Below are 24,230 nucleotides of genomic sequence, written 5' to 3' on the forward strand. Positions count from 1 at the left end.
AGTGCTTACAGTATCAGAAAACTGAGGAGAATAAGGATTCTGTGTATCAACAAAATTGTATTGGTTTATGGCAGGTATACGAGATAAAACCTACTCTAAGTTCCTAATTGCCAAGTACAACTTGGCAATTAAAATGTCTTGTCAGGTTCTGGACAAACACATGACTGATGACTACGAGATTCATGTTTTAATCTTATCTGAATCTTAAAAATTCAGAAGCTACAAGCCCAGAAAGTAAAATTACCTTTTTTTGTTTTTGTCTTTGTTTTAATGAAGCAGTTTCCCCTACACTTAGTCCTAAAGTTTCACCAGTAGCATCTCGGAGCAACTCTCTCACTCTTCCAGTTCCATCAGGTAAAATGATCTATGCAGGCTCAAACTTTAACTTACAAAAGCTCACCAAAAATGTATTTTTTAATATTTCTTGAGGAGAAGTCAAAATCTGTAGATTCAAGCATCTCCTCCTGAATATGACAAAGCTCATGAATGCCCACAATATATATTTTTACATATATATTTTTTTGTATTATATTTTTATTGCTGTGGTGCTGCTGGGTTACATGTTCTATTTTTTTATTCTTTTCAATAATGGAGTTTTGAGAAGCTTTAATGATCTTTCACTTACTATATTTTAGATAATTTTTTCCCCTTTTAAACAGTATTTTCCACATTTAAATTTTGTCCTTAATATATTATGTGGAACTGTGCATGTATGTTTTTGCTAATGCTGTAGTAGTAAAAATTTTGAGCAAAACATCAGGATATGCCCTAATTATGTGTATGTCTCTCTAGGGCCTGATGCATGCCCAACCACTAATGTTGAGTCAGTATCTCCAGGGCAGGTAAGAAAGAGCTGAATAGTCTACACAGTAACCTGCTTATTACAGTACTGTATTACACTATGCTGTCCTGTTAGTCCCTGAGAAAAATGGGATGTTTTGAATACCATTTTATATATCAAGATTGGATTATTGAAATGTTTTTTCTGCAGAGTGAGGGACTAATGAATGTTTACTCTGAAGACAAAAATCCATGAGGTAACAAGCACTGAAGGATCACAGAGATCTGTTAAGTGTAGAAAATGGAAAAAGATCCAATATAATCCTAATCTATGGAAAAAACTAATCCCTAAAATTACTTCATAAATAAATGTGACAAGCAGTGTAAAAATTAAGAGATTCAAAGTTCATCCATTAATATCTATATCTAACATCTGCAGCATAGATGTGAAAGATAACCTTGTAAGGCAACTTTTTTCTTCCTTTTTTGCTAGAATAACAGAACTGTGAAAGAGGATGACAGGCAAACTGCAGAGGTAAGTGTTTCACATTGTGTTGAACAAAATCTGCCTGTTTGTCTTAGCCTTTTTAGTCACATAAATAAGTCCTGTGTGTGCTAAAAGACTGTTCACTGAGTGACAAGAAAAATGATACTGCTCTTAAGAAATTGTGAAGCACCTGCAAATGTACTGGAGGACAATGGGCTTACAGCTAGCCTTTACATCCTATCATGCACCCTGCTCTAGCTCAATTAAAATCAATATACTAAATACCTTTATAAGTAAAGTAAAAATATCTGCTATAGCCACTTTGGTGTATGCTGGTATTCTAGACAGACGTCCTCTTCCAGACCCCTTTGGTTCAGTGCAAGAGGTTACTGTACCTCATGTTCCACACCACTGATGGGACGTTACTGCTCCACACAACTGTTGGTGGAGCAGTTTATATGAATGCTTCCTAATTTGTTTTAAGTAATATCAGATGGCCCTTTAAAGAGATTTTGCTGTGAGTGAATTAGGCAATGCTTATAAAAACCAGTATGGCAGCAGAATTTTGGAGCAGTAACTATAAAGGAGAGGAGTAGCAACATATCTAAGGCAGAGCCCACAGTTAGATTGTATGTTGGTTGCCTTAAATAGCTGACACAGGTGCCCTTAGACGAAATACAGATTCTGTACCAAAGTAGCCAAGGTATAGGCAAACATTCTTTTGCCAGTTCTCCTGTAGAGATTGCAGCCAAATTATAATCTATGGTACTGCACACAAAGAAAGAAGAGAGAAATTACAATGTGCTTTAACTTAGTGTACAAGCCCATGGGTTCTTCCCTTGAGAGGTGAGGGACTAATGGAAAACAATCAAAAGAAAGTAATGGTGCTATAAGATACAGGGTTAAAGGCTTGTACTCAGACAAACCTTACATCAAGATGATGAGAAACTTGGCTATATGCGGATTGCTATAATGGACTCTGGAGTGGGAGAAGGTTATCTGAAAAGTTCAGAGAAGAGATTCCCAATTCAGTGTTCTTTCAAGTGCCTTTTAAAAATTATTTCTCTCATCAACAGCACATGTTTAAAAGCAAATGTCACTGAAAAGGAAATGGCTTTTTACAGTGAAAATCTGTCCTTGAGCAGGGGGAAAGAGAAGTCTGCACTTGTTTCTCTGCTTTATGTGTGTTCCTCTACTTTCAGAATGCTGCAAAAGGATTAATTGATCGAAGGCAGAATGATCAAAGAAAGATTTCTCAGGGAAGGTTGGTTCCTCGTTCTGCTGGTTTTGAAAACTCCAAAGAGAAGCTCTCAGAACAAAAAGAAAACTTTGATCCATGTAAACATATGGAAACTTTACCTAAATCCTGCCCTTCAGGTGGTGATGGTGGCAGAATGTCTCTTAACACTTGCATGAATGTTTGTGAAAATGAACTTGGAAAATCATTCCTCAAGAAAGCAAAAGAAAATGATGTTCCTTTAAGAACCCATCTACCAGGACCAGGAATAGGAAATATAGACTCAAAGCTAAAAATTCCTGTTCCAGAAATGAGGGACCATAAAGTTTCATGTAAACCAGAATTTAAACTGTGTGGACTGCGTCCTCCTCTACTACGGGCTGTATCATGGGATAGCTTGGAGCCTGGACAGAAAGATAAAACACCTTTAAAATTACCATCCGAGGAAGATAAAAGCTTTGTTGTTGGTAATAAATCCAGCAATCAATTAAAAGCATTCAAAGACCTTCAAATCCAAGTTCAACCGGTTCGAATGCAGAAATTGACAAAGCTCAGAGAGGTGAGTCCTAGTCATCAGTTGTATCCTGTTTTAAAGTTATTTTCATATCTTACTAAACTTTCAACTTGCTTAGCATTATTTTTATGATTGCAAGAAACATACAGTAATATAATGGGAAACAGTTTCAGCAAAATCAATACAGAATTGTATCATGTTTTTCCTTTGCAACTTTAGTAAATTGTAACCTGTAACTAAATTCCGTGGAATTATTCTATTTCTTAGTTCTCTTCAAATATGCATCAACTGCACTGTAGTATCTTCAATATGCACATATGCGTGTGCATATGCTCTTGCACATGCAGGTTTTGGCCCCCAGAAAAAAATTGTAATACTGGCGTCAAGAAAGTACTAATTGCTTTCATTGTGACAGAAAGGTGAGTCTAAAACACAATATATCTCATTTTTGCATCATTTACATGACCTATAAACAGGAAGCATCAGATTAACAATCATGTCATTTGTAAAACATACTTGGGACTAAAGTGATCTATTTTGATTTCTAAAGAGAATTTTAGATCTGAAGAATCTTTCCTTCCTCAGGATGTAACAACATTCTCTTTAAAAGGATCACTTATGCTCTTTTACTTCCTTTGCTTCCCTGTGATATGCTTTGTCTGCTCCTTCGGAATTATCCTCAGATCCACAGGCTCTCACAATGTATTGACTAATTGACTAATTTCTGTATAAGTGGGCTGAGACCTGTGTATAAACAGAAATCTTTAACTGAAGTTTGGAGACAGTTACTATACTCTTGTTTAAGGGCTTACAAGCCTCTGCATATCATATACTATTTGTAACTTTCTTTGGATTTAAAAATCACTTTTACTTTGTTCAGCTGAGTGTTTCTGAGTCCTGTATTAGTTAGTGTTCTCCCTTCTAAGGGCAGTAGTCCTGTCATTCAAGAATACTAGCTTTTGCAATAACATTACATTTGCAAGATCTCAGGGGACAGGAAATTGTTTTGGTATGATTTTTTGCTTGTTGAACATTCTCAGAAAATGTCTCAAAGTGTCCAGAGTTTTAAAACTGGGTGTCTCTGAGAGAAAGGGCAGGTAGAGGATGGCCACACTTACAGTTCCTAATTCTAACATAGTGCAAATGTGTCAGCTTCTTGAAGGATAGACTTGAGCTGCAAAATCTATAAACTAATCCATTGTTAAATAATTGCCTAAATGATTGGTAAAAATTGAGAATTAAACCCTACGAATTAACCAGTGTATTGAAAAAAGTAGAAATGTCATGAAATGATAAACCACCATCATGAAGCAACTGCCATGTGTGTATAGCAAAAATGACCTTTGAAAGAATTAAAAAAAGTATGTTAAGTTCCTTAACAGCCTAATAAGAATATTTTCTTTGACCTCCAATAGTTAATATTTTAGGATGAACTCAGGGCTGACAGGTGAGGACCTCAAATTCTGCGCTTTGGTTAATTCATTCCCATTGTATTGCTTGGGAATGGCAGCTTAGTTATTCATCTTTTCCTGTTTATGTAACACACATATTCTTAGCATATATGTACTGCAAGTTTTGATTATAGAGACACTTGAGCCATATAATTTTGAAAGTCCTAGAAGTTGTCAAGCACAAATAATAGTTAGAATCAGAAAATTAATACGACATGATATATAATTCCAGTTAGGTAAGATTTGAACTCTGTCTCCAGTAGGAATTGTCTACTTATAAACAAAAGCAGGTGTTTGTGAATTTTAAACATATTTGAAAATATGAAAGTAGAAAATAAGGAGATGATAGAAGGAGAAATAAGATAACAAGATTTAATCCTTGAGAGTACATTCTTCCCTACCTGTAAGGAATAGAGGCAGAGTAGAGTAACAGTGAAGTATTAACTTGCAGCTGTAGCATACCAAGCTTCAGTGTGAATAAATTCTACTGAATAAGTCAAAGTGGCAAAGTCTCATATATCTGATTTTCTGCATTTTCTCTCCTTTCTGGTATACCTACTTACTACTATGGCTATATCCAAAATTGCTTTTTTCACTTTCAATTACTAAAACTCCCATTTACCAAAACTCTGTTTTTCTACTTGAGTAAGGGGCACATGTTGCAAATCTCTGTTTGCATGACCAGGAATTTTTCTAAATAATCCATGTATGAAATTTGAAATATGTAATATTTAAGAGTGTGTGTGTGAATGTACATGTATCCATGTAATGTAGCATCTGACTATAACTTAATATAAATCTCTCCATTATGTTTATTAACTAAAGTAAATGTTACATTTAGTGTTCACATGGCAGGGATATTTAAATTGAGATTTCTAGTTAAGTTACTTAGAAATGTTACTGTTTTTCTTAACAGGAGCATATTTTGATGAGAAATCAAAATTTAGTTGGACTTAAACTTCCTGAACTTAGTGAAGCAGCTGAACAGGAAAAAGGTGCAGTATCATAAAAGGTGGAAGGAGTGTTTGTTTGTTATACACTGATTTTTATAATTGACTAATATGGAGGGAAAAAAAAGTCTTTTTCTTTAATTGCAATAGTAATTGTAATGAAGCAGTCATGGAGGAGGGTAGCAAATGATGAATAAGAGAAACCAATAATGGAAGTACCTGAATTTCTTGATGATCTGAGCCAAGAAGATACTGTAGGTATTATTGCAACCAAATGAAAAGATGCACACCTGGAACAGTCTAGCTTGTACTTAATAGATGGAGGACTGTCTCAAGTTTCAGTGACTTTCTGAAAAAAAGTTTCGGCAGTGATGGATTGAGTGGATGTGACCTCTGCAAGATATTGTGGCCATAAGGGTGAATTTGATCCTTGAAAGTCTAAATAAGAGATGGAATGCTTTATTCCTGCTTTTTTATTTTAGTATATGTGTGGCAAATATTGAAATGGCATGTTCACTTCTGGTCCACAGCTCTACATCAATGTGGATAGGTAAGAGTAAGGCCAGAGAAGAGACATAAACGTGATTGAAGGACTGGAAAAATATGCCTTGCAACAAGTGAGGGTTTTTTAAGCTCAATTTGTGTGATTTTTAATAAGGAAAAGGCTTAAAGCTCTACGTAAATGAGGAAGCAGAAATCTGGCGCCAAATGTTTTTTCCAATGTAACACAAGCAAATGAGATTTGATACCTGTAGGCTGTATCTAAAAAGATTCAGAATAGAAATAAAGAGCAAAGATATAATCCTGAGGCCAATTCAACAACTGGAAGAACTAAATAGCAGTAGTGCTGAGCAATCAATTGAAAATATTTAAACCAAAACTGTATATTTGTTTGGAAGTAGTTAAGTCAGAACTTGTTCAGAGTGTTTTTAAGGCCACATTAACTGAAATGGAGATGGTTAATATGAAAAGAGCTGAAACTGATTGTCCAAGATTTGATCCAAAGACAATTTCCATTTTTCCTAATACTGTTCATTTTGCTAATTCATAGATTTGCTTTGGGACTGTTCATAAGGCATTAAAGTTTCTGTCACACAGGGAGATGGCTGAGATATTACATTTCATGTTATCTCTGGAAGCAGACTCATCTTCAGTCTGAGTGAAACAAGATTAAAAGAGACTTCTTGTCCTCTTTCTGTATTTAGTGGTTATATCTTTGGATTCTTAGATACGGTAATATTATTCCTGTCACTCTGCTAATATATCATTTCCCAGAAATTAGCAGGCTCTGTTTGAAAGTGTAAAATAGTTGCCATTTTACCAGCCTGTTACATAATTTTTGCAGATTTGAAACTTTTGAGGAAAACATTATGAAAAGCTAAGCATTATTTTATCCAGCTTTTCAACCAAGATCTCATGAGCATCACGAGCTTTTTAAAGTCTCGTAACTTATCTAAATGATAGCCAGAACGTTAAGGGTCACCTCCTTGTCCTCAATGGGGAGAACAAGTGAGGGGTCAAATCCATAGTTCATTTGTTAGGGAGACTTGCTTCCTTACATTGTCATAAAAGCCACCTTGTGCTTTTTAACTGGAGTATTAATTTTGCTTAAACAATAGGAAATAGCCAGATACTTCATTATTACTGTTATGAATCAAATATACTGGCCTCATCATGTTTTGCTATCAATGCCAAGTTATGGTGATCGTCTGAGTAAACACAACTTTGCATCTACAGAAGTTTAGATAAGTGGGATATATTAGATCTGGAGACATTGTGGTGTCAGGCTGGCTTTTTATGGGGACACACATGACTGTTCTTAAGTAAATACTGGAATTTTTAAATATAAAGGAAATGCACAGAACTAAAATGTAGCTAGAAAGAATCTCCCATTCTTTTCTGTCTTTCATGTTAACGCTCTCCACATTTACAAATTTGAGTCTGAGATTCAGACTGGGAAACCTGACTTTCCTATAGGAAAGTCCTTCATTAAATTCTGGCAAGATAGAATGAGATAAGGGATTATTATATATGAAATTAAATAAAATGAAAATAAAAAAGTATAAGTAACATGAATTTTAAAAAAAAGTTTGAGCCATATCTTACAAAAGTGACGGAAGTAGAGAATATAATTATAACCTTTGTCCTGTTTCAATGAACAAGCAGTGCAAACAAGTACATGTTGTAGATTCATCACCATAAATGGTGCACAAAATCTGTAGCATAGTACATTATACTAGACTTCATCTTGACAAGTGGCATTTAAAGCCTTAGAAAATGACAGTACTCTATTACAAAATCTAAGCTAAAATATTCCAGAAATGATGTAACTGTACTGGTAAAGCACAAATGCAAAACATTAGGTTAGATGTTCCAGTAATGAATTTGGGTTCAGTTTGAATTCTGGGAAAAATACTAATACAATAGTTATTTTTCAGTGCATTAGAGACTGTCAGAGCACATATTACTTCAGTCTTTCTACATAAAGGATGACAATTGTATTGATTACTTTTGTTGCCACTGCTCGAAAGGAAGACAGGGAATCTTTACTTTAGCAGTAAAGGAGAGATGAGTGATGTATCACCAGAGACAATAAAGGAAGTAACATTCTGCACGAAGGGATGGACCTTTTCATGTTGTTCACTTTTGCTCCCAGTAGATTTGGGGTGAAAATCTCATTGACTTTAAAAAGGACACAGTTAGGCTAAAAGGTCCTATTTGGCTCTGAGATGCTGACTATTAATAGTTAATGCATGACTTCTCAAATAACATAAAAAGTTTTTTATCTGAAAATGTCTTTAGGCCCTTCACCTCTCCCTTCCCCCACTGAAGAGGAAGAGACAAAGAATAGCTCTGATGTCATGCCCAGCATTCCTGATGTATTGCTGCGAAAACTACGAGTGCACAAATCGCTTCCGGGAAGGTAAAAGCTCATTAGAAGTAGAAAGACATCATACGGGTAAAGGCACACTAATGGTTTCCAGTGAACTCCCTTTATGGAGTTCCATTCATAGGGGATCCATGTAAGTAGAGAAATTGCTGCATCTTAAAATGTGCAACACAGATTTTTCTGAAAAATTTTGGGGAGTGCACCAACTTCCAGTAACTGGCCAACTTTTAAAATTAGTTTGTAAGTTGTACATAAGAAGTCTGAAACCTAACTTGCATGCTACAAGTATATTTTTATACAGATTTTTCCACTGGTCTTTCCACTCCTGGTTTTTGGGATTGCTGCTGCAGATACAAATTCATGTTGAAAATGTTAGTATTTCTTTCCCCCAGAAAAATAATCTGGCCAGATAATGCTTTCCAATGATAAAATTTGGGCATGTAAGAATTCTGCAGTTTTTCTGCAGGTGACGATTTTTCAGGGAAATGGAGTTTATTTTGCAAACATAGTTGAAGGACTCGCTTGCGAATTCCCTGATCTTGGGCTGTGCAAATAGGCACTTATCAACAGATTGCTTAACACCTGCCATGGCTCAGGAGTTTCTCCTTTCCCTCTTATGCAATCTAAAACAGTATGTCTGCATGTTATAGATGTGTAGGGTAGCACCACACAAGAGATCATTTGAAACTAGAGCTATTGTTGCATAACGCAATGTAACTACAGCAAGGGAATTCTCTGGTCCCTACTCTTCTGAGGTGGAGTCATAATAGACTATACCTGCCAGGTATTTGTCCAGACCTTTAGAAAAACCAGTTTTTGTTCTGAGTTTACTACTATCCAAACTTAACGTTTTCTTGACAGAATTTAAGTGGAATTTTCCTTTTGGGGGGAGGTTTATGTTTAAAATGATACAAAAGTCCATAACTTCAGAAAATATTTTGCTTTGACTCAAGAAATATAGGGAAGAAAACACAAATGAAGCATTTAGCACCACATGCCTTGCATACCTTGAACCACTGATAGCTTTAGAGACTAAGCATATTTTATTTTGTATTGCATTAGAATAAAGCTAAGCTTCTTCCATATTTCTGCATAAGCCTTTTCTTTGAGAGAAATAAAACCATAACAAAAAAATGCTTATTAGACATTAAAACAATTCCAAACATATTTGGCCAAAACTATTCCGAAATTCACCCATGTGTTTTTATACTATAAATACCAGAGGCCTTCAATCATTTGAAGCAGTCAATAAGTGTTCTCTGTGCAGATGAAATAAATATTTAACATTTGTTGTGAAGGAACTGTTATATAAAACATTTTATATAAATGAATGCATGAGGTGAAGTTCTAAGAGACCATTACTTGATTGTAATCAAATACTGAAAAGTAATTTCATAGCTAAGTACAAAATAGGTAAATGCTGAACTGGCTTTGAGGATCAGATAATATACAGATCTTCTGTTTTTCAGGTAATATTCTTTAATCAGTTGGCTTAATCTGTTGAATAAATACACACATAACTTTTCATTCTTACGATAAATTTCTCAGAACGTTCCCAGCCAAAGACATGAATTTTATCATTCTGTGCTGTGTTATATAGCACATACAGATGCTTGAACTTCCTTCTAGAAGGACTACTCCTTTGAGTAGGCTTCCTCCTAGAATGACAATAAGTAATATGAATACTAATACTTTAGGCACAAAATGGTTTTTCAACACGGGACTTACTGACCTCCCTTCTTCTAGTCACTACTCTAAGTATCAGTATTATTTACCCAACAAGAAAAATCTACTGCTTATTGATGCCAGATGCATTGATTTCTATATTTGAGATTAATGGTGCAATGAATATTACAATAATATTTGAATTTTCTGAAAGTACCATGTCTGCACAGTGCATGATAGGTATGTCAACCACAACTCCTATCACTGGCATCCACTAGAACTTGTATATACAGCTCCTGTCATTTCTTTCAGATGTTTCTTGTCTCTATTCACTTGCATAAAACTGAATAGCTCTCTGATGTGGAACAATTACAGGGAATAAGAACCTGTAAATTCAAACACATGGGATGACTGCCTTTAAGTGAGGTCTTGCAATATAATGTTGTGTATCTCATTTCTGTTATAGAATTCTATGAAACTGCATTTTGGTAACTTTTTCTAGTTTTTGTAGAGTCAATAATCATTCTTGTGGTGGAAAACTCATAAAACTCAAATATATATTTTGTCAGTGTCAGAATCATGGTCAGAATCATTGTTATCATAGCTAACTTCTAACAGTTAGCAGCCAACACAGCATAGTTCAGTATACAGTGAGCTGGGTTTTGAATTCTGCCCATCTGTGATTATCTGTGATCGTCATCATGAGGTTTCAACTGTTAACAGAAGGAAAATGGGTAAAGATAATAATCCAAAGTATAGCGTATTAAGTCACCCGCAACTCCAAAAGGGTAACTTTTGTCTTGCTGTTGTACTCACAATTTATCACAGTGTAGCACAGATAGCAGTATTTGCAGTTGCCAGCAACTTTGGTATGTTTTTGCCAATACTCAGGTGATACTGTGCTGTTCCTTTTAAAAAAAACCATGGGGTTTAGCCATAACAAGTACAATTGATTTAATTAAATACTGTCTTCACCAAAAGAAACCATAAAATATTTTAAGGGGAGGATTTTTTTTGTTGTTCTTTTCAATTAAATGTTACAATAGCTTTGTTTTTAGAGACAAAACTAATTAAAATGTGAATTTTTTGCTTTTATTTCTAGCTCCCCTCCACTTACTGAAAAAGAAGTTGAGGTAAGTATGTTCTTAAACTCATTATTTTAGACATATGCCTCAATTTTAAGTGGTTACTGTAAGTCTAAGGGTGGTTATTAGAACCTGGTAATGGGATTATTTTTTTTCCAAAAAATATTTCTCAGATAAAAAAACCATATTGAGCTCAATCAAAATAACAATTGTATGAAAAATGGGCAATTGTCCCAAGCAATATAAACTGTAAAAAGACTTAGAGTAGGAATAAGCAAAACACTTGTTTGTGCATTCTTCATAATAAAATGCGCATACACTTTGGAAATTATTATAATATACTTAAAGTAGTAAAAAAATTGAGATTAAATGAGACCAGAAACTAAATGAGTTAAATTGCATTTTTGTATTGGCCAATAGGAGCTTTGGGGCAGTTTTTGATGATATCTTGCAGTTAGTTTACATGATTTTTACTTTTTCAGTTCAAGCCAATAATTTTTTTTGTAGGTTGCTCTTTAGCTTGCTGGCTTTGTTTCTTCTTTTTTTTCACATACCAGTCAAGAAAAAGATCTTTATTTACATAGCTCCAATCTAATGGAACTGTTGGGGCCTTGTGCTTTGCAAAGTATTAATCCTAAGAAATAACGCATCTGGGAAACAAGGAAACAATCTTTAAAAGCAGGGTGCAAGAGAATAAAAATGTTAGCACTTAATCTTTTGCTGGCTTCAGTGGTAGGTGTTTATCCCTTATGTAAAACAATGCTAATGGTGAGCTCATCTCTGGACTTCCTCTGCACAGACTGTCTGTTTAAAAACCTTGGGGACCCTTGGAGGAAGTCCAGCTAGAAAACAGATCCATTGTGATTCTGATACTTCTGGTAGGCTACTTCCTTCATTGTCTCTCTGCTCTACTGATCTCCCAGAAAAACATTCAGGAAAAGAGGCAGAAACACATTTATTCATATTTTAGAGGAAGTATAGAGAAGTGATTTTTGAAACCATCTAATTTAAAAAATATTTTCAAATTTCTGTTTCAATACTTATTTAAGCACCAAAGTTTGTTAAACACATACCTTCTTCATAAGTTGTTATTGGAAATTACATTACTGTGACACTTATTTAAAAATGCCTTTTTTAATCCAAACAGAATGTATTTGTACAACTTTCCTTGGCCTTTAGAAATGATAGTTATACCTTGGAATCTAGAATTAACCAAGCAGAGAGAGAGAGAAATCTTACTGAAGAGAATGCTGAGAAGGAACTGGAAAACTTTAAAGCAGCCATTACGGTAAGAAAACAACAATAATTCTTTTCCTGAACTATAGTGTACATGGAAGTACACACACATTTGAAATATGTGTGGCTATGCTTGCTTACACCTATTGTAAATTCAGCCCCAAAACTTCATTTTCTGCTGCTTGACCTCCTTACCATAAGCTGCCTACCACTCTACACAAGAGAGAGCATTTTCTGCCGGAGTGGACCACCGTTGCTGGAAATGCATAGAGGATGTTGCCCTACATCTAGCAGATTTCAGGAATAAACACTATGAATTTGCTGTTCAATTCTTGGAATAAGCCTGTGACAAAGCTAAGAGCATTCAGAACTGCAATTTGAGCACTGATGCATGCTCTCCTGGGCAAGACCTTCTTTAGCAGTAAATTTGAGGTTAGGTGAGATACTGAAATGATCTGAAGCCTGAGTCCTGAGATTTGTGACTTGAAAGACCTCTTAACTACAGATAATAGAAGGCGATATAGGAAAGGAAACAGCGAGGGTTACTTAAGGAATACATGCAATCTCAGGATCAGGTTATGGGCCTGAATAGAGTTTCATTCCAGCTGTCCCTGACGTTCTTTTATCAGCAGTAGTTTTCAGTCCTCCTTGCCAGCTTTCTCTGGATTTTCTAACTGAAGTGACAAATGTATCTCTGAGATGTGTCAACTTATGTGCTGCACACATTTTTGTGCAAAAAAGGAAGGGATGCTCAGATACCATGCTGCTAAATAAAATACCTGTAGGTCCAATTTGCATATTACAAGGAGGTGCTGCCATACTTTTGAGAAATAGTTAGGAGAACATATGATTCTCCAATTTACTTTATCAAGAATGTCATCAGGTAAGAAAGGATACAATTAAAAAAAGATTGTGATATTTACATCTTTTCATCTGGAATTTCAAATCTGCATTTCCAGATTAATTGTTCCTGGGAAAAAAAAAAGTTTTGAATGTTTTGCTGCTCTTCCCTCTGTTCTCTGTTTAAAGAGGAAGCAGAAACAACCTATTAAATCTCAGGGTTTTATTTATTATAATATTTTGTATACATATGCATTTTTACAACTAGTGTATAAGGGCTCTTAAAACTGAAAACGATTAGTCTGTTAGATTTGACATATATTTCTGTTAAGAATCTCTAATTATGCACCAAGGACCATGTTGCCAGCATGGGACAGATGTCATTAGCTTTTTCCTCCTGTATGCAGTTCACACGCTGCAGTCTGGCTTTTACAAGCTTTTTTACGTAATTTATAACAAAGTGGAAACTGCCATTCATATGAAAGCTTTTGTTCTATACAATGGAATAAACTAACAAGCAATTAAATGAAGTGACGGCTTCTGTATAATCTGTATCATATTAGACCTAGACTTGATCCAATCTCAGTGGGAGGTTATCTTCATTTCTGTAGGACAGGCACGTTACATGCCTCAATGACAGTTTTACCAGTCTTTATGATTGTTTTATCAATCTTGTGATAATTGATGTTTTATTCAAAAACCCAACTTCAAGAGAAAGCTGATTTACCTGAACTTCAGATTTGTTCGAGAAAATAAGCAAGTTACAGTTGCCAAGAAAAACCTGAAAATCTGAAATTCTGTGCATGTTTTCTCAAACAGATTTCCTTATGCCTTCTTGGGTCTTGCAGTCAAATTTTGGCTGCAATTTATTATCACACTAGCTTCAGTGATAAATAAGTTTAAGAATTTTTTGTTGTTGCAATTGTTGTTGCGCCAGATTCATCAGTCTCTTGGCTGTGTTTCTACACCAAAGGTTTGCACTACAAATGCAATTTCTCAAATGACTCTATTCAAAAAGTTACTGCACATCACTCCCTTCTTTTGAAGGGGGGGAGAAAAAGAGGAGGAGGAGAGATTATTCTTTTCATACGTGTCTTCAGTGTGTTGACTTACTCTTGCAATAATACAAGTGAGGGGTTGCAGAGAACTAGGGCACAATGCAGCTGATCAGAGGGAGAACTGTGTGAACGGCAACACAGTGATTAATTACTTAAGACAACCTCAATGCCAAAACTGGTGCATCCTGAAAATGCACTTTAAGAATATAGGAATCATCCAGCATCACAAAGTCTGAACTGTAAATCTGAACTAAATTGTTTCAGGTTTTCTCATATCAAAGTTTTCTGTGAACAGAAAACTCATTAGTGAAGAGGTGTTCACTGAGGCTTTGGCTAATAAAACATCTAAATTCACTCTTGCTTTTGGTAACTAATCCCAAGGAAATTATATGCTTTGATGCTTTTCAGTATTAATCTGAGCTATCAAAGTGACAATATTAATCCAGTGCATAAATGTGTGTATTGATTGACAAAAAAAGGTTAAGAAATTGCAATTGCCATTTGATTTACAGGCCATCTTATTTTTATTACTCTCTTACATTTGGAATTCTTGAGACTATAATGTCTTATTTTCCAAATAAGTGAAGTATCATGGAACTGAAAGAACATTAATGGCCTTCTTAACACCTTGTACCCAGCGAATTAAAATGTTCTTTGTGTTTCAGCAATCATTTGTAAGTACTAGTTCAAATAAACTTGGCATTTGTAAAGCTCACAGGTAGCAAGGCATGATTCATCATTAATTTCAAAAGGAAAAGTATTGCAAATGTGCTTAGCCCTCTTTAACTCCTTGAAAGGTGTGCCTGCAGTATGCAGTGAAGCACCATTCTGAAACAGAGCAGCAGCAGTCTCTAGGTTATCTATGGTGGTAGTGACGGCACTCCTCTGGGGCTAATTTGTCCATGTGTAGTTCTGCCTAGACATCTCTACCCCACTTCTGTGGCTCAGGCTACTTCATCTGAACTAAAAGTGGCAAGACATGACAATAAAGCTTATGTATTTTCACTTCAGTCTTCGGCTCACTTATGGCATCACTATGAACACAGAGAAGCTTACCAGAAGCTATTGGAGGATATTGCTGTTCTGCGACGTTTAGCTGCTAGACTGTCTAGTCGTGCTGAGATGGTTGGAGCCGTTCGCCAGGTAAGAACATCCTGGTGTCTAACATGTATCCTGGCTGCACGTGTTCACTCTTTTTCAGCCATAGCTGGAGATTATATTAGCCCTTTGAATTTTATTTGCCATTTTGACAGATTAAAGACGTTTATTGTAGTGTCAGATAAGACACCATTTCAGTCTGGAAACAGAATTCAAATAGAAGAAGATTACCCATAAAGCTATTAAACATCTGTACATTAGGAGCATATATATTATTCAGAACTATAGCTGCATCACAAGGAACTTATTTAAAATCAGTGCAGCACGAATAAGAAAACTTTTCTGGGTCAAAAAGCTCATCTAGTTCAGTCACCTGCCCTTGGCAATAGCTTAGTCAGACAACTAGAAAGACTATAAGAACAGAGCAAGTATAAATGAGAACACAGCAATACCCTCCCAGATTCAAGACTGTTGCCTCTACCGACTAAAGTAACTAGATTGATGCCAGTAACTAAGACCTTCGAGGGTTTGAAGATAAATGTACGTATACCATATAACTAATAAGGTAGGCACACAGGCAGACTGTATAAATATATGACAAAATAAATTATGATATTCTGCAGATATATGCGAATGCATGTGCATTTGTGTTCTAATTAGCTTAGGAATTTTCAGTTGTGGAGGTACTAATATTTCTTTAAGAACAACTATTCCACATTTAGCCCTGACAGGGAGCATACACATAGAGGCAAATAGATTTGTTTGAGAAGTGTAGAGGTTACCTGAGTATTCCCGTCTTTTCTTCCTTAGGAGAAGCGTATGTCAAAGGCAACAGAAGTAATGATGCAGTATGTGGAAAATCTGAAAAGAACGTATGAAAAGGATCATGCTGAACTAATGGAGTTCAAGAAACTTGCTAATCAGAATTCTAGCAGAAGCTATGGTGCATCTGGTAAAAAACGCAAAAATTTAAGGGTTTGTCTTGCCTCTATACAGAGAGGTGTTGGTGCTATTAATGATAAAAAGTGAAGTATCGTGAAACCTGTTCATGAAGTTCTGATCTACAGGAGTAGATTTCAAAAAGTTACAGATATAACAGTTAAAATATTTCATATAAGCCATACTTAATGCTATAGTACAGTAATTTAAAATCACTATCACTTAGCAAATTCTAATGAGATCCAATGACATTTTTGTTGGCCTCTTGCACGCGTAGCTTGCACAGTTTTAATGCAACTACCTCTTAGATGATAGATGATGGCAAAATTTCATTATTAAAAAGATTTTTTTCTTTTTGCAACCTTTTCTTTCCTAGTTTGCTGGAAACTGAAATATGAGTATTTTCTTTTGCAAAAACTTGTATATGGAGGCAAATAGTGGGCTTTTGCCTGAAGTCAGTAAAGATAGTAATGGTTCAATTTTTTGCAATTATTTCAAATTTCTTCTGCAGGTGTAATTGAGACCAGAACTGTATGACAGATAAATATGCAGTCACTACAGATCTTGTATAAATACACTATATCTGAGTTTGAAATACAAGCAAGGGCTCTATTAATATTATTTATAGATACTCATATAGTCTAAGACTGTTCTTTATCTACTGTTTTTATGCAGAAGATGGAGTACCTCGTTCATCTAGATCCATGTCTCTTACTGTTGGAAAGGTATTTCTACAATATAAAGAAAATGAAGTGAACGTTTTATGTAGTGAAATTTCTTTGTCTACATACACTCACTTTTATGGGCTGTGTTCAAAACATAGCATTGGTAAATTCTCAATATTGTTCATGTAATTTAGTGCAAGTGCTTTGTAATTTTGGATACATGATTAAGTATGACTTTGTGCAATAATGATAATGCTTGCTGTGAAGCTATAAATAATAAAGGGACCTATTTATTTAAGAATAATTGTATTCCAGGCCACATACCTGTGCTCCAGAGAATGGCTTAAGTCCTGTGCTTTATTCTAGTTCCTCAGTGAGGAAGCTGAACATTGGATCAAAACTTACTGTATGATTCAGGATTCCATGATCATACCATTTTCATTATCTTAAGAATTATATAGTGTTCAGAGTACCTTAGATGTAAACAGTTATATTTAAGTGGGGCTCATTTTTCAGTTAGCATCAAAGTATCTTGTTTGGTTTGACAAAGCATTCAGCGTGAGAGATTATCTCAGATTGTTTTGGCTTGACCAATTAATAGCTTTACTTTAACATGGCCAGTGTTGCATTTCTGCAAAACTTCCAAGTGCTGGAGATCAAGTTTATTACAAAACTTCCTAAAACAACCAGTGATTTGAGAGCCAAATCCCAGTGTGACCATTATGAAATTTGGTGGTCAGAGGCATTATATTCAGTCTACTATTTCTTTTCATATTTTTATTTGCTTGGGTTGTAGTTCTTTAGGTTTAGTTTATTCCTGCCACCTCTAAGTGCTGGATAGAAAGAATTAGAGCACAGAGCATGCTGACGGCAAGACTGGATTTCAGAATGAGAACCAGATAACTTGAAACAGGGGTCCCAAAAACCCATGAAATTTAACAAGGACAAGTACAAGTCCAAATAATAAAGAGGGGGGGGAAACCCCCAAAACACTAGAATGGACTGCCTAACATGGCTGCAGACTCCCCAGTATAGTTTTTCAGGAGCACATTAGATAAACCTCTGTCATTAATGAATAGGTATAGTTGGTTTTGTCTAGAACCAGGATCATGGAGTAGGTGACTCCTTCTATATATTTACTAAATCTGTGTTTAACTCCTTTCCTGTAAAGTTATCTAGAGCAGAATCTTAGTAGCGTTTGGATATGCAGTAAGATGAAGCTGTTAGATGCTGTAAGCGCTTGGATTTTTTACTCAGTTGGAAGCGTAGAATTTACTAGGTATATATCATAGGATGAAGCATTTGGCTACTTACCTAATGACAGCAAAAACTTATATGATCTGTATTTGAGCTAGAGTATATTGTGTACAGCTAGCATGTGTTTATCATATAAAGAATTTCCATGGTCTTTGGGAAATGCAAGCAATGTCGCATGATGCTAGATAGATAGCTAACAAATCAAGGGTGGGGGAGAAGGCTCTGTTCTTTTGCGGAGGGAATGGATGTTATTGTTTCTGTAAACTATAATTTGTAGGTTTAGAAATAATTAATATATCATAGTGGGTACAGTATATCATAATGGGTACGTAGCAAGAGAAGAGTTTCATGTGTAACTTCATTATTTTCTGGTCATTGTGACACTGGCACTTTTCCCAGTATCATTATACATCTGGTTTAATGAAAGATAATAGCCTCCAATAAGAACTGACAGTGTCAACTCAGAACATATCTGCTGTGTGACTTACACTATTGGGCTTTCAGTGTGGAGGGAAAAGAGTAGCATCCCTGTACAACATCTGATTTCACACTAAGCACTTGCTATACCAGACAGTACTAGAGGAAGTTTTGGGGAAAACCACAGCTCTAACAGCAATTCATCTTAATTTTGCTCCCAACTCTCCTTTCCCCCAAGGGACATTAACCTATATCTTTGCCACGCCTAATAACTTGTAGAATTGTTCTTCAGTCTATCTTGTTGTATGACAGAAAAATAAAAAATGTTTTTTCTCACAGAATATGCCTCGGAGGAGAGTCAGTGTTGCTGTTGTTCCTAAATTTAACTCCTTAAACATTCCTGGTCAGGCACCAACAGCTTCACCTATACCTTCAATGCCATCCCTGGTAAGTAAAACCCACGTTTTAAAGATACTACTTTTTGTCTAAACCACTTTTGTATAGGGCCAAGCCATAGTTACTAAAAAATGTAGGCCCTTTCATTGGTTTAACTTGTTTTGACTCCATCCTAGTGAAGGGGATTGTCCTGGTTTCAGCTGGGATAGAGTTAATTTTCTTCTTAGTAGCTGGTACAGTGCTGTGTTTTGGATTTACTGTGAGAATAATGTTGATAACACGCTGATGTTTTAGTTGTTGCTAAGTAGCGCTTATCTTAAGCCAAGGATTTTTCAGTTTCCCATGCTCTGCCAGCAAGCAGGTGTGCAAGAAGCTGGGAGGGAGCACAGCCAGGACAGCTGAGCCGAACTAGCCAAAGGGGTATTCCATACCATGGAACATCATGCCCAGTATATAAACTGGGGGGAGTTGGCCGGGAGGGGCAGATCGCTGCTTGGGCATCAGTCAGTGGGTGGTGAGCAATTGCATTGTGCATCACTTGTCTTTTCTTGGGGTTTTTTTTTCTCTCTCTTTTTGTTATATTCCTTTTCATTACTATTATTATGATATTTTTATTAATTAGTATTATATTTTATTTTACTTTAGTTATTAAAATGTTCTTATCTCAACCCACAAGTTTTACTTGTTTTCCCGATCCTCCTCCCCATCCCACTGGGAGGGGGGAGGGGGGAGTGGCTGAGTGGTGCTGAGTTGCTGGCTGGGGTTAAACCACGACAGGGATTGACAAAGGTAATTCCTGTTGTGTAAGGGACATATGCCTTCAGAATCTACCTCCATAAATGATCACTTTGGACACAGAGCTGAATAGGGCTAGCTGGTGATTCAGAGGCATTAGACGTTAGTTGAGGCAATTTGCCTTTTAATCTGTCGTAACATACTGAAAAGTAGTAAAAATAGTTGTCCACTGTAGGAGAGAAATTTTAACTAGAAACCATAGAAGATGATTGGACTGCTTCTTTTCATTGCCAAGAAGTCCACTAAACAGAAAAACATGTAATTAAAGTACAGAAATGTCTGTGGTACAAATTTAGCAGTTCTGTGATGATCTGGGATTAGTGGAGCTATCAGCCTTTGCCTTGACTTTTTGTTTATAAAATTTTAATAAATAAGGATCTAATCTGAACCTAATAAATCTGTGTAAAGGTTTGGAGGAAAACTGCAAGGCATACCAACTGTTCAGAGGTGAGCTATGATGGCACATAACCTGAAAATTATGCAGTTTTCTGTTAAAAATGTAGGGCTATTTAAATGAGGGGTTTTGCTGAGAAGCTAAATCCTTTTTAGTTTTAAGAAAACAATCTGTTTGTGCAATTTAGTTATTAGGTACTCAGAGTCAATTGTTTCAGGAACCAAGTGTGTTTGTTTACCATGATTTATTATGATTTATTTTTGTTTAAAGTTTTCCATTGAAAACTCAGCTGACAAATGAATGTTCCTAGGATAATATGGAGAGAAGCAATAGAGTAATTTTACTGTTCAGTGATCAATATATGAAGAAGAAAGACTTTTCTTGGAAAACATAAGCAGGGTAGAAGGGAATGTTGCAGAAAATTCTTAGTGTGCAAGTCCATTGTTTACTGTGGTCAGTGGGAGTAATTTGGAAGCTCCATATTAAAGATACCTTGTTCATGGGTGTGGGAAAAAAACCTAAGCAGCACATTGACTTTGTCGTTTTACTGAAGACTCATTTGAAATTAGTTCATGGATCTAACATTTATTGCTGTTTTTCACTTACAGTCTGAGTCACCTAGTAATGGAAGGAGCAATCTAACATGTACTCCTGTTCTGCCAGCACTTTTAGAAAAGTGAGTTTTCTCTAGGTCATCTCATTACCTATTAAATCCTAGTATGACATGAAAATGATATCATTTCTATCTTTCCTAACAGAAGTTACACCAAGGCATAAGGTATTGAAATTGGTGACACAATATTGGCTTAGGTTCATTCATGATCTGGTAACTGTATTTTACTATGTCACCATCATATTGTTCTTTTCATGCTCAAAGAGTTTACAAGCAGTATCTCAGAACTAAATCAAGCCTGCTATGATCATTAGAATTCATCAAGTAAAAAATGCAGCAGAAAATTATACATGTACACATTTGAGTAGGCCTGCCTTCAGAACTTGACAAAACTAAGAGTATTACATACAATGCACATGGCTTTTTTTTTTTTTTAGTATATTTCCTGGAGCAAATTAATGCTGTATCTAAAGTTAGCCATGAGCAACCCTGGGTATGAATATTCCTTAACTTGACTATCCCAGTAATAGAAGTTTGTGTTCTGCCCTTGCCTTTTCAACATGTGGCTAGCTGCTAAGAATCATATTTTGAAATACTATGATATCCAGTTTCGTGTAGGTTTTTAAATTTATATGAATAAACATAAGTATACAAAATTTAAAAGTATAATTTATCATAATATTTGATCATCAAAATTTTGCAGAAGTCAAAACAATTATTAAATTGAGTAGCAATTCTTTTTTTAGTATAAAATGAATTGAATATTCAGCTAAATTAAAGCATTAGGTTTGAGATTTTAGTCTTAACAACCTGAGATTTTAGCTATAGCATCCAAAGAAGTTTGCATTTTAAAATGAAAAAATAGAGATATGAAAGGAGATTTTTTTTTTTAGCCTGGTAACAGGCAAATACCTCAATATATATATTTTTCTAGTACCTATAAATTGCAAAAATATTTTTCATTAAAACATTTGCCCTTTTGACTCTATATTACTTACCATTAGTGTAGATGTCCTGGCTGGATTAAGGTGTGCTGTTGTTATCCATTTTCCATAATAGTTCCATGAGTCATTCCATGGATTTAAATAGTACTACTTTTGGAGCAAAATATATAAACAAGGAAAGCAAAGAATTGCTCTGCTGGAAAGCATGTGCATCTACACATTTCTGGAAAGAACTTCTAAGTTCTTCCAGTTGAAATTCGTGTAGACATGCAATTTAATTTCATACAAATTATTAAAATGTAAAGCCCCTGCAGTAACAGAATACAAAGGTGGGCAATATGAAAACATATGAGACTGGGATGAGAATAGAAGGCATACTCAAGCTGTTCTACAAGGTCTTTGTAAACAGTTACCATTATGGATACAGGTACTGCTGCATTTGCAAACCCTTGTGTGTATATACGTTATTCGTATGAACAATCAGCCTAGAAAGCAGAAATAAAACAGTGTCAGGCACTTTTCCAAATACTTATCTCTTTCAGGAAATGTTGCACATTCTAAGGAAGTTGCTTGCTGGTGTTTCAGAAGTAAAACTTACTAAAACATCATGTTGATTTTTTGTTGTTGTTACTACTACTACGACTTTGGTCATTTAGACTGTTTACAATATCACAATAAAATATCTGCAATACTAATTTAAAGTTTGTTAGGATGCTTTAAACATGCAAATTAAAAGCTTTAAAATACGTAGATCTCACATCAGTACAGAATTTTGAATTTCACGTATTTTAGATTAGTGCTGAGGCAGGACAGAATTTATCTTGTCTTTGTTTTATCTCTGTGCTTTACTAAGAATGAAAATATGCAACAATTGGGAAAACAAAAATGGTGAACTATGACACTAGTTTTTACAATTCAACAGAACTCTGCAAGATTTAGACCATCTTTTGAAATCGTACAGAAATTCGGGGGGGGGGACACCAAAAAAACCCACTTAACAATATTTCTTACTGGATCTTAAGAAAACAAATCATGTTATCAAGTAACAGAAGTAGAACTTGAAATTCAAGTTTGAGCATAAGTGTGTATGCATGGGCCAGCTGCTATAGTAGTGTAAAATTACATAGTTCAGCAGTTTTGTATATTTAAGCACTTCAAGCTTATACTCATGATTTGTTTAAAGTCCAGGTGAAAATAATGTCTACTGTTAATGTGACTTCTTGAGAGAAAATCCATTGTCCACAGATGGTGTCAATCATTCTGCCATTGATTTTAGTGCCAGAAAAATAAGGCCTACAAAAAGGGTTAGATTCTAGAAGTTGAAATGGGATCCCCTGTTGAGCTTATTAAACCTTGACTTTGATAGATTTGCTAAGTCATGTCTGAATCACTTAAACTCTTTGTCCCAGACTTAAATAAAGAAGGACAGGTGAGCACTGCAGAAAGAGAGCAATATACAATGGCTTATCTTTAGGCTAACTGCTCAAAGCTTTTACTTAAGAAAAGTTTTAGTTACAAAAGCTATGTATGTGTTTGTATTTTTTTAACCTGTGCAGGAATTCAGCGTATAAAGTCAGCAGAAGGGAGTACCTAAAAGGCAAATAAGGAAAGTGTTTTGTTAACTTACTATTTGGTATTACTTCTATTATTTTCCTCTGACGTAGCAGGCTACAATTTCTAATATGATTTTTAGAAAGTTGAGGGAAATGTTTTCAAGAATAGCAAATAAATGCTGTGGATAAGCCAGGAAACAAATGCTCTTTTCTTTTTTTTTTTTTTTTTTTTTTAAAAGAAACAAAATGCAAGTTTTAATACCTTAGAAACATATTAATTACTGTTCTTAAATTACAACATTTTGAAACTAAGATTTTGCTTAGTGTTTAATTTTTTTCTTTTGAAAGACATTTCATTTCTCCAATGTACATTAAAGAAGAAAAATCAGGAGATACAAAATTGCATGTGATTGTTCTTCTTCAGTAGTATACTCCAAATACAATACATGTCAGTGGTGTTATTTTCTATTTGTCTGTTTCTTTTGTCTTGGCAGTGGAAAGACTAATGGAGAGCCTGACTGTGAACCCTCTACTTCTATGCTGACACAGAGTGGGTTGGAAGAGATCAATCCTGAAACTAAAGCTAAGATAGAAGAAGAAGCATATAACAAAGGGTGGGAATATTTTATGTGAAGTAAATCTGTAAATATGTGCTACCAGATGAGGACATATGTTTTTATAATGCTCCTAGATGGTCATAATTGAAGCAATGTAGAAAACAATGCGAGTGAGCTTCACTCATTCTATTTGCATCGTAGCTGTTCACTTTCATTCTTTATTAATGTTAGCCAAACTGTGGGAGAGCAGTTATATGAGAGATTCTGAGTTGGGTGGGTGTTCTTATGTCAATAGTGTTCAGCTTCATGATAGGATAATCCAAAACAACTTTCTAAAATGTTTATTCTGAAAAGTGTACATGGAAAAGAGCATCAACTCTTGCAGTAAACTCATGTTGTTTGTGTCACA

At 35.2% G+C, this 24,230-nt stretch overlaps 1 protein-coding gene across 2 annotated transcripts in view; it reads left to right on the forward strand.

Annotated features, from left to right (window-relative positions):
- The window catches only part of IRAG1 (inositol 1,4,5-triphosphate receptor associated 1), a 47,943-nt gene that overhangs the window by 18,361 nt on the left and 5,352 nt on the right, over positions 1-24,230 (forward strand). Inside the window, exons 6-19 of one of the 2 annotated variants that reach the window (XM_050897725.1) lie at positions 277-354; positions 793-842; positions 1,274-1,315; positions 2,470-3,063; positions 5,386-5,464; positions 8,222-8,342; positions 11,077-11,107; positions 12,207-12,347; positions 15,205-15,336; positions 16,102-16,243; positions 16,906-16,955; positions 18,909-19,016; positions 20,763-20,830; positions 23,759-23,878. In XM_050897725.1, coding sequence (XP_050753682.1) covers positions 277-354; positions 793-842; positions 1,274-1,315; positions 2,470-3,063; positions 5,386-5,464; positions 8,222-8,342; positions 11,077-11,107; positions 12,207-12,347; positions 15,205-15,336; positions 16,102-16,243; positions 16,906-16,955; positions 18,909-19,016; positions 20,763-20,830; positions 23,759-23,878 — 1,756 coding nt within the window. The remainder of the gene's footprint in view (positions 1-276; positions 355-792; positions 843-1,273; positions 1,316-2,469; positions 3,064-5,385; positions 5,465-8,221; positions 8,343-11,076; positions 11,108-12,206; positions 12,348-15,204; positions 15,337-16,101; positions 16,244-16,905; positions 16,956-18,908; positions 19,017-20,762; positions 20,831-23,758; positions 23,879-24,230) is intronic. The other variant, XM_050897726.1, reaches the window with a different exon arrangement.

The sequence above is a fragment of the Gymnogyps californianus genome, chromosome 5, assembly GCF_018139145.2.
Source record: "Gymnogyps californianus isolate 813 chromosome 5, ASM1813914v2, whole genome shotgun sequence".
Taxonomy (NCBI): Eukaryota; Metazoa; Chordata; class Aves; order Accipitriformes; family Cathartidae; genus Gymnogyps; species Gymnogyps californianus.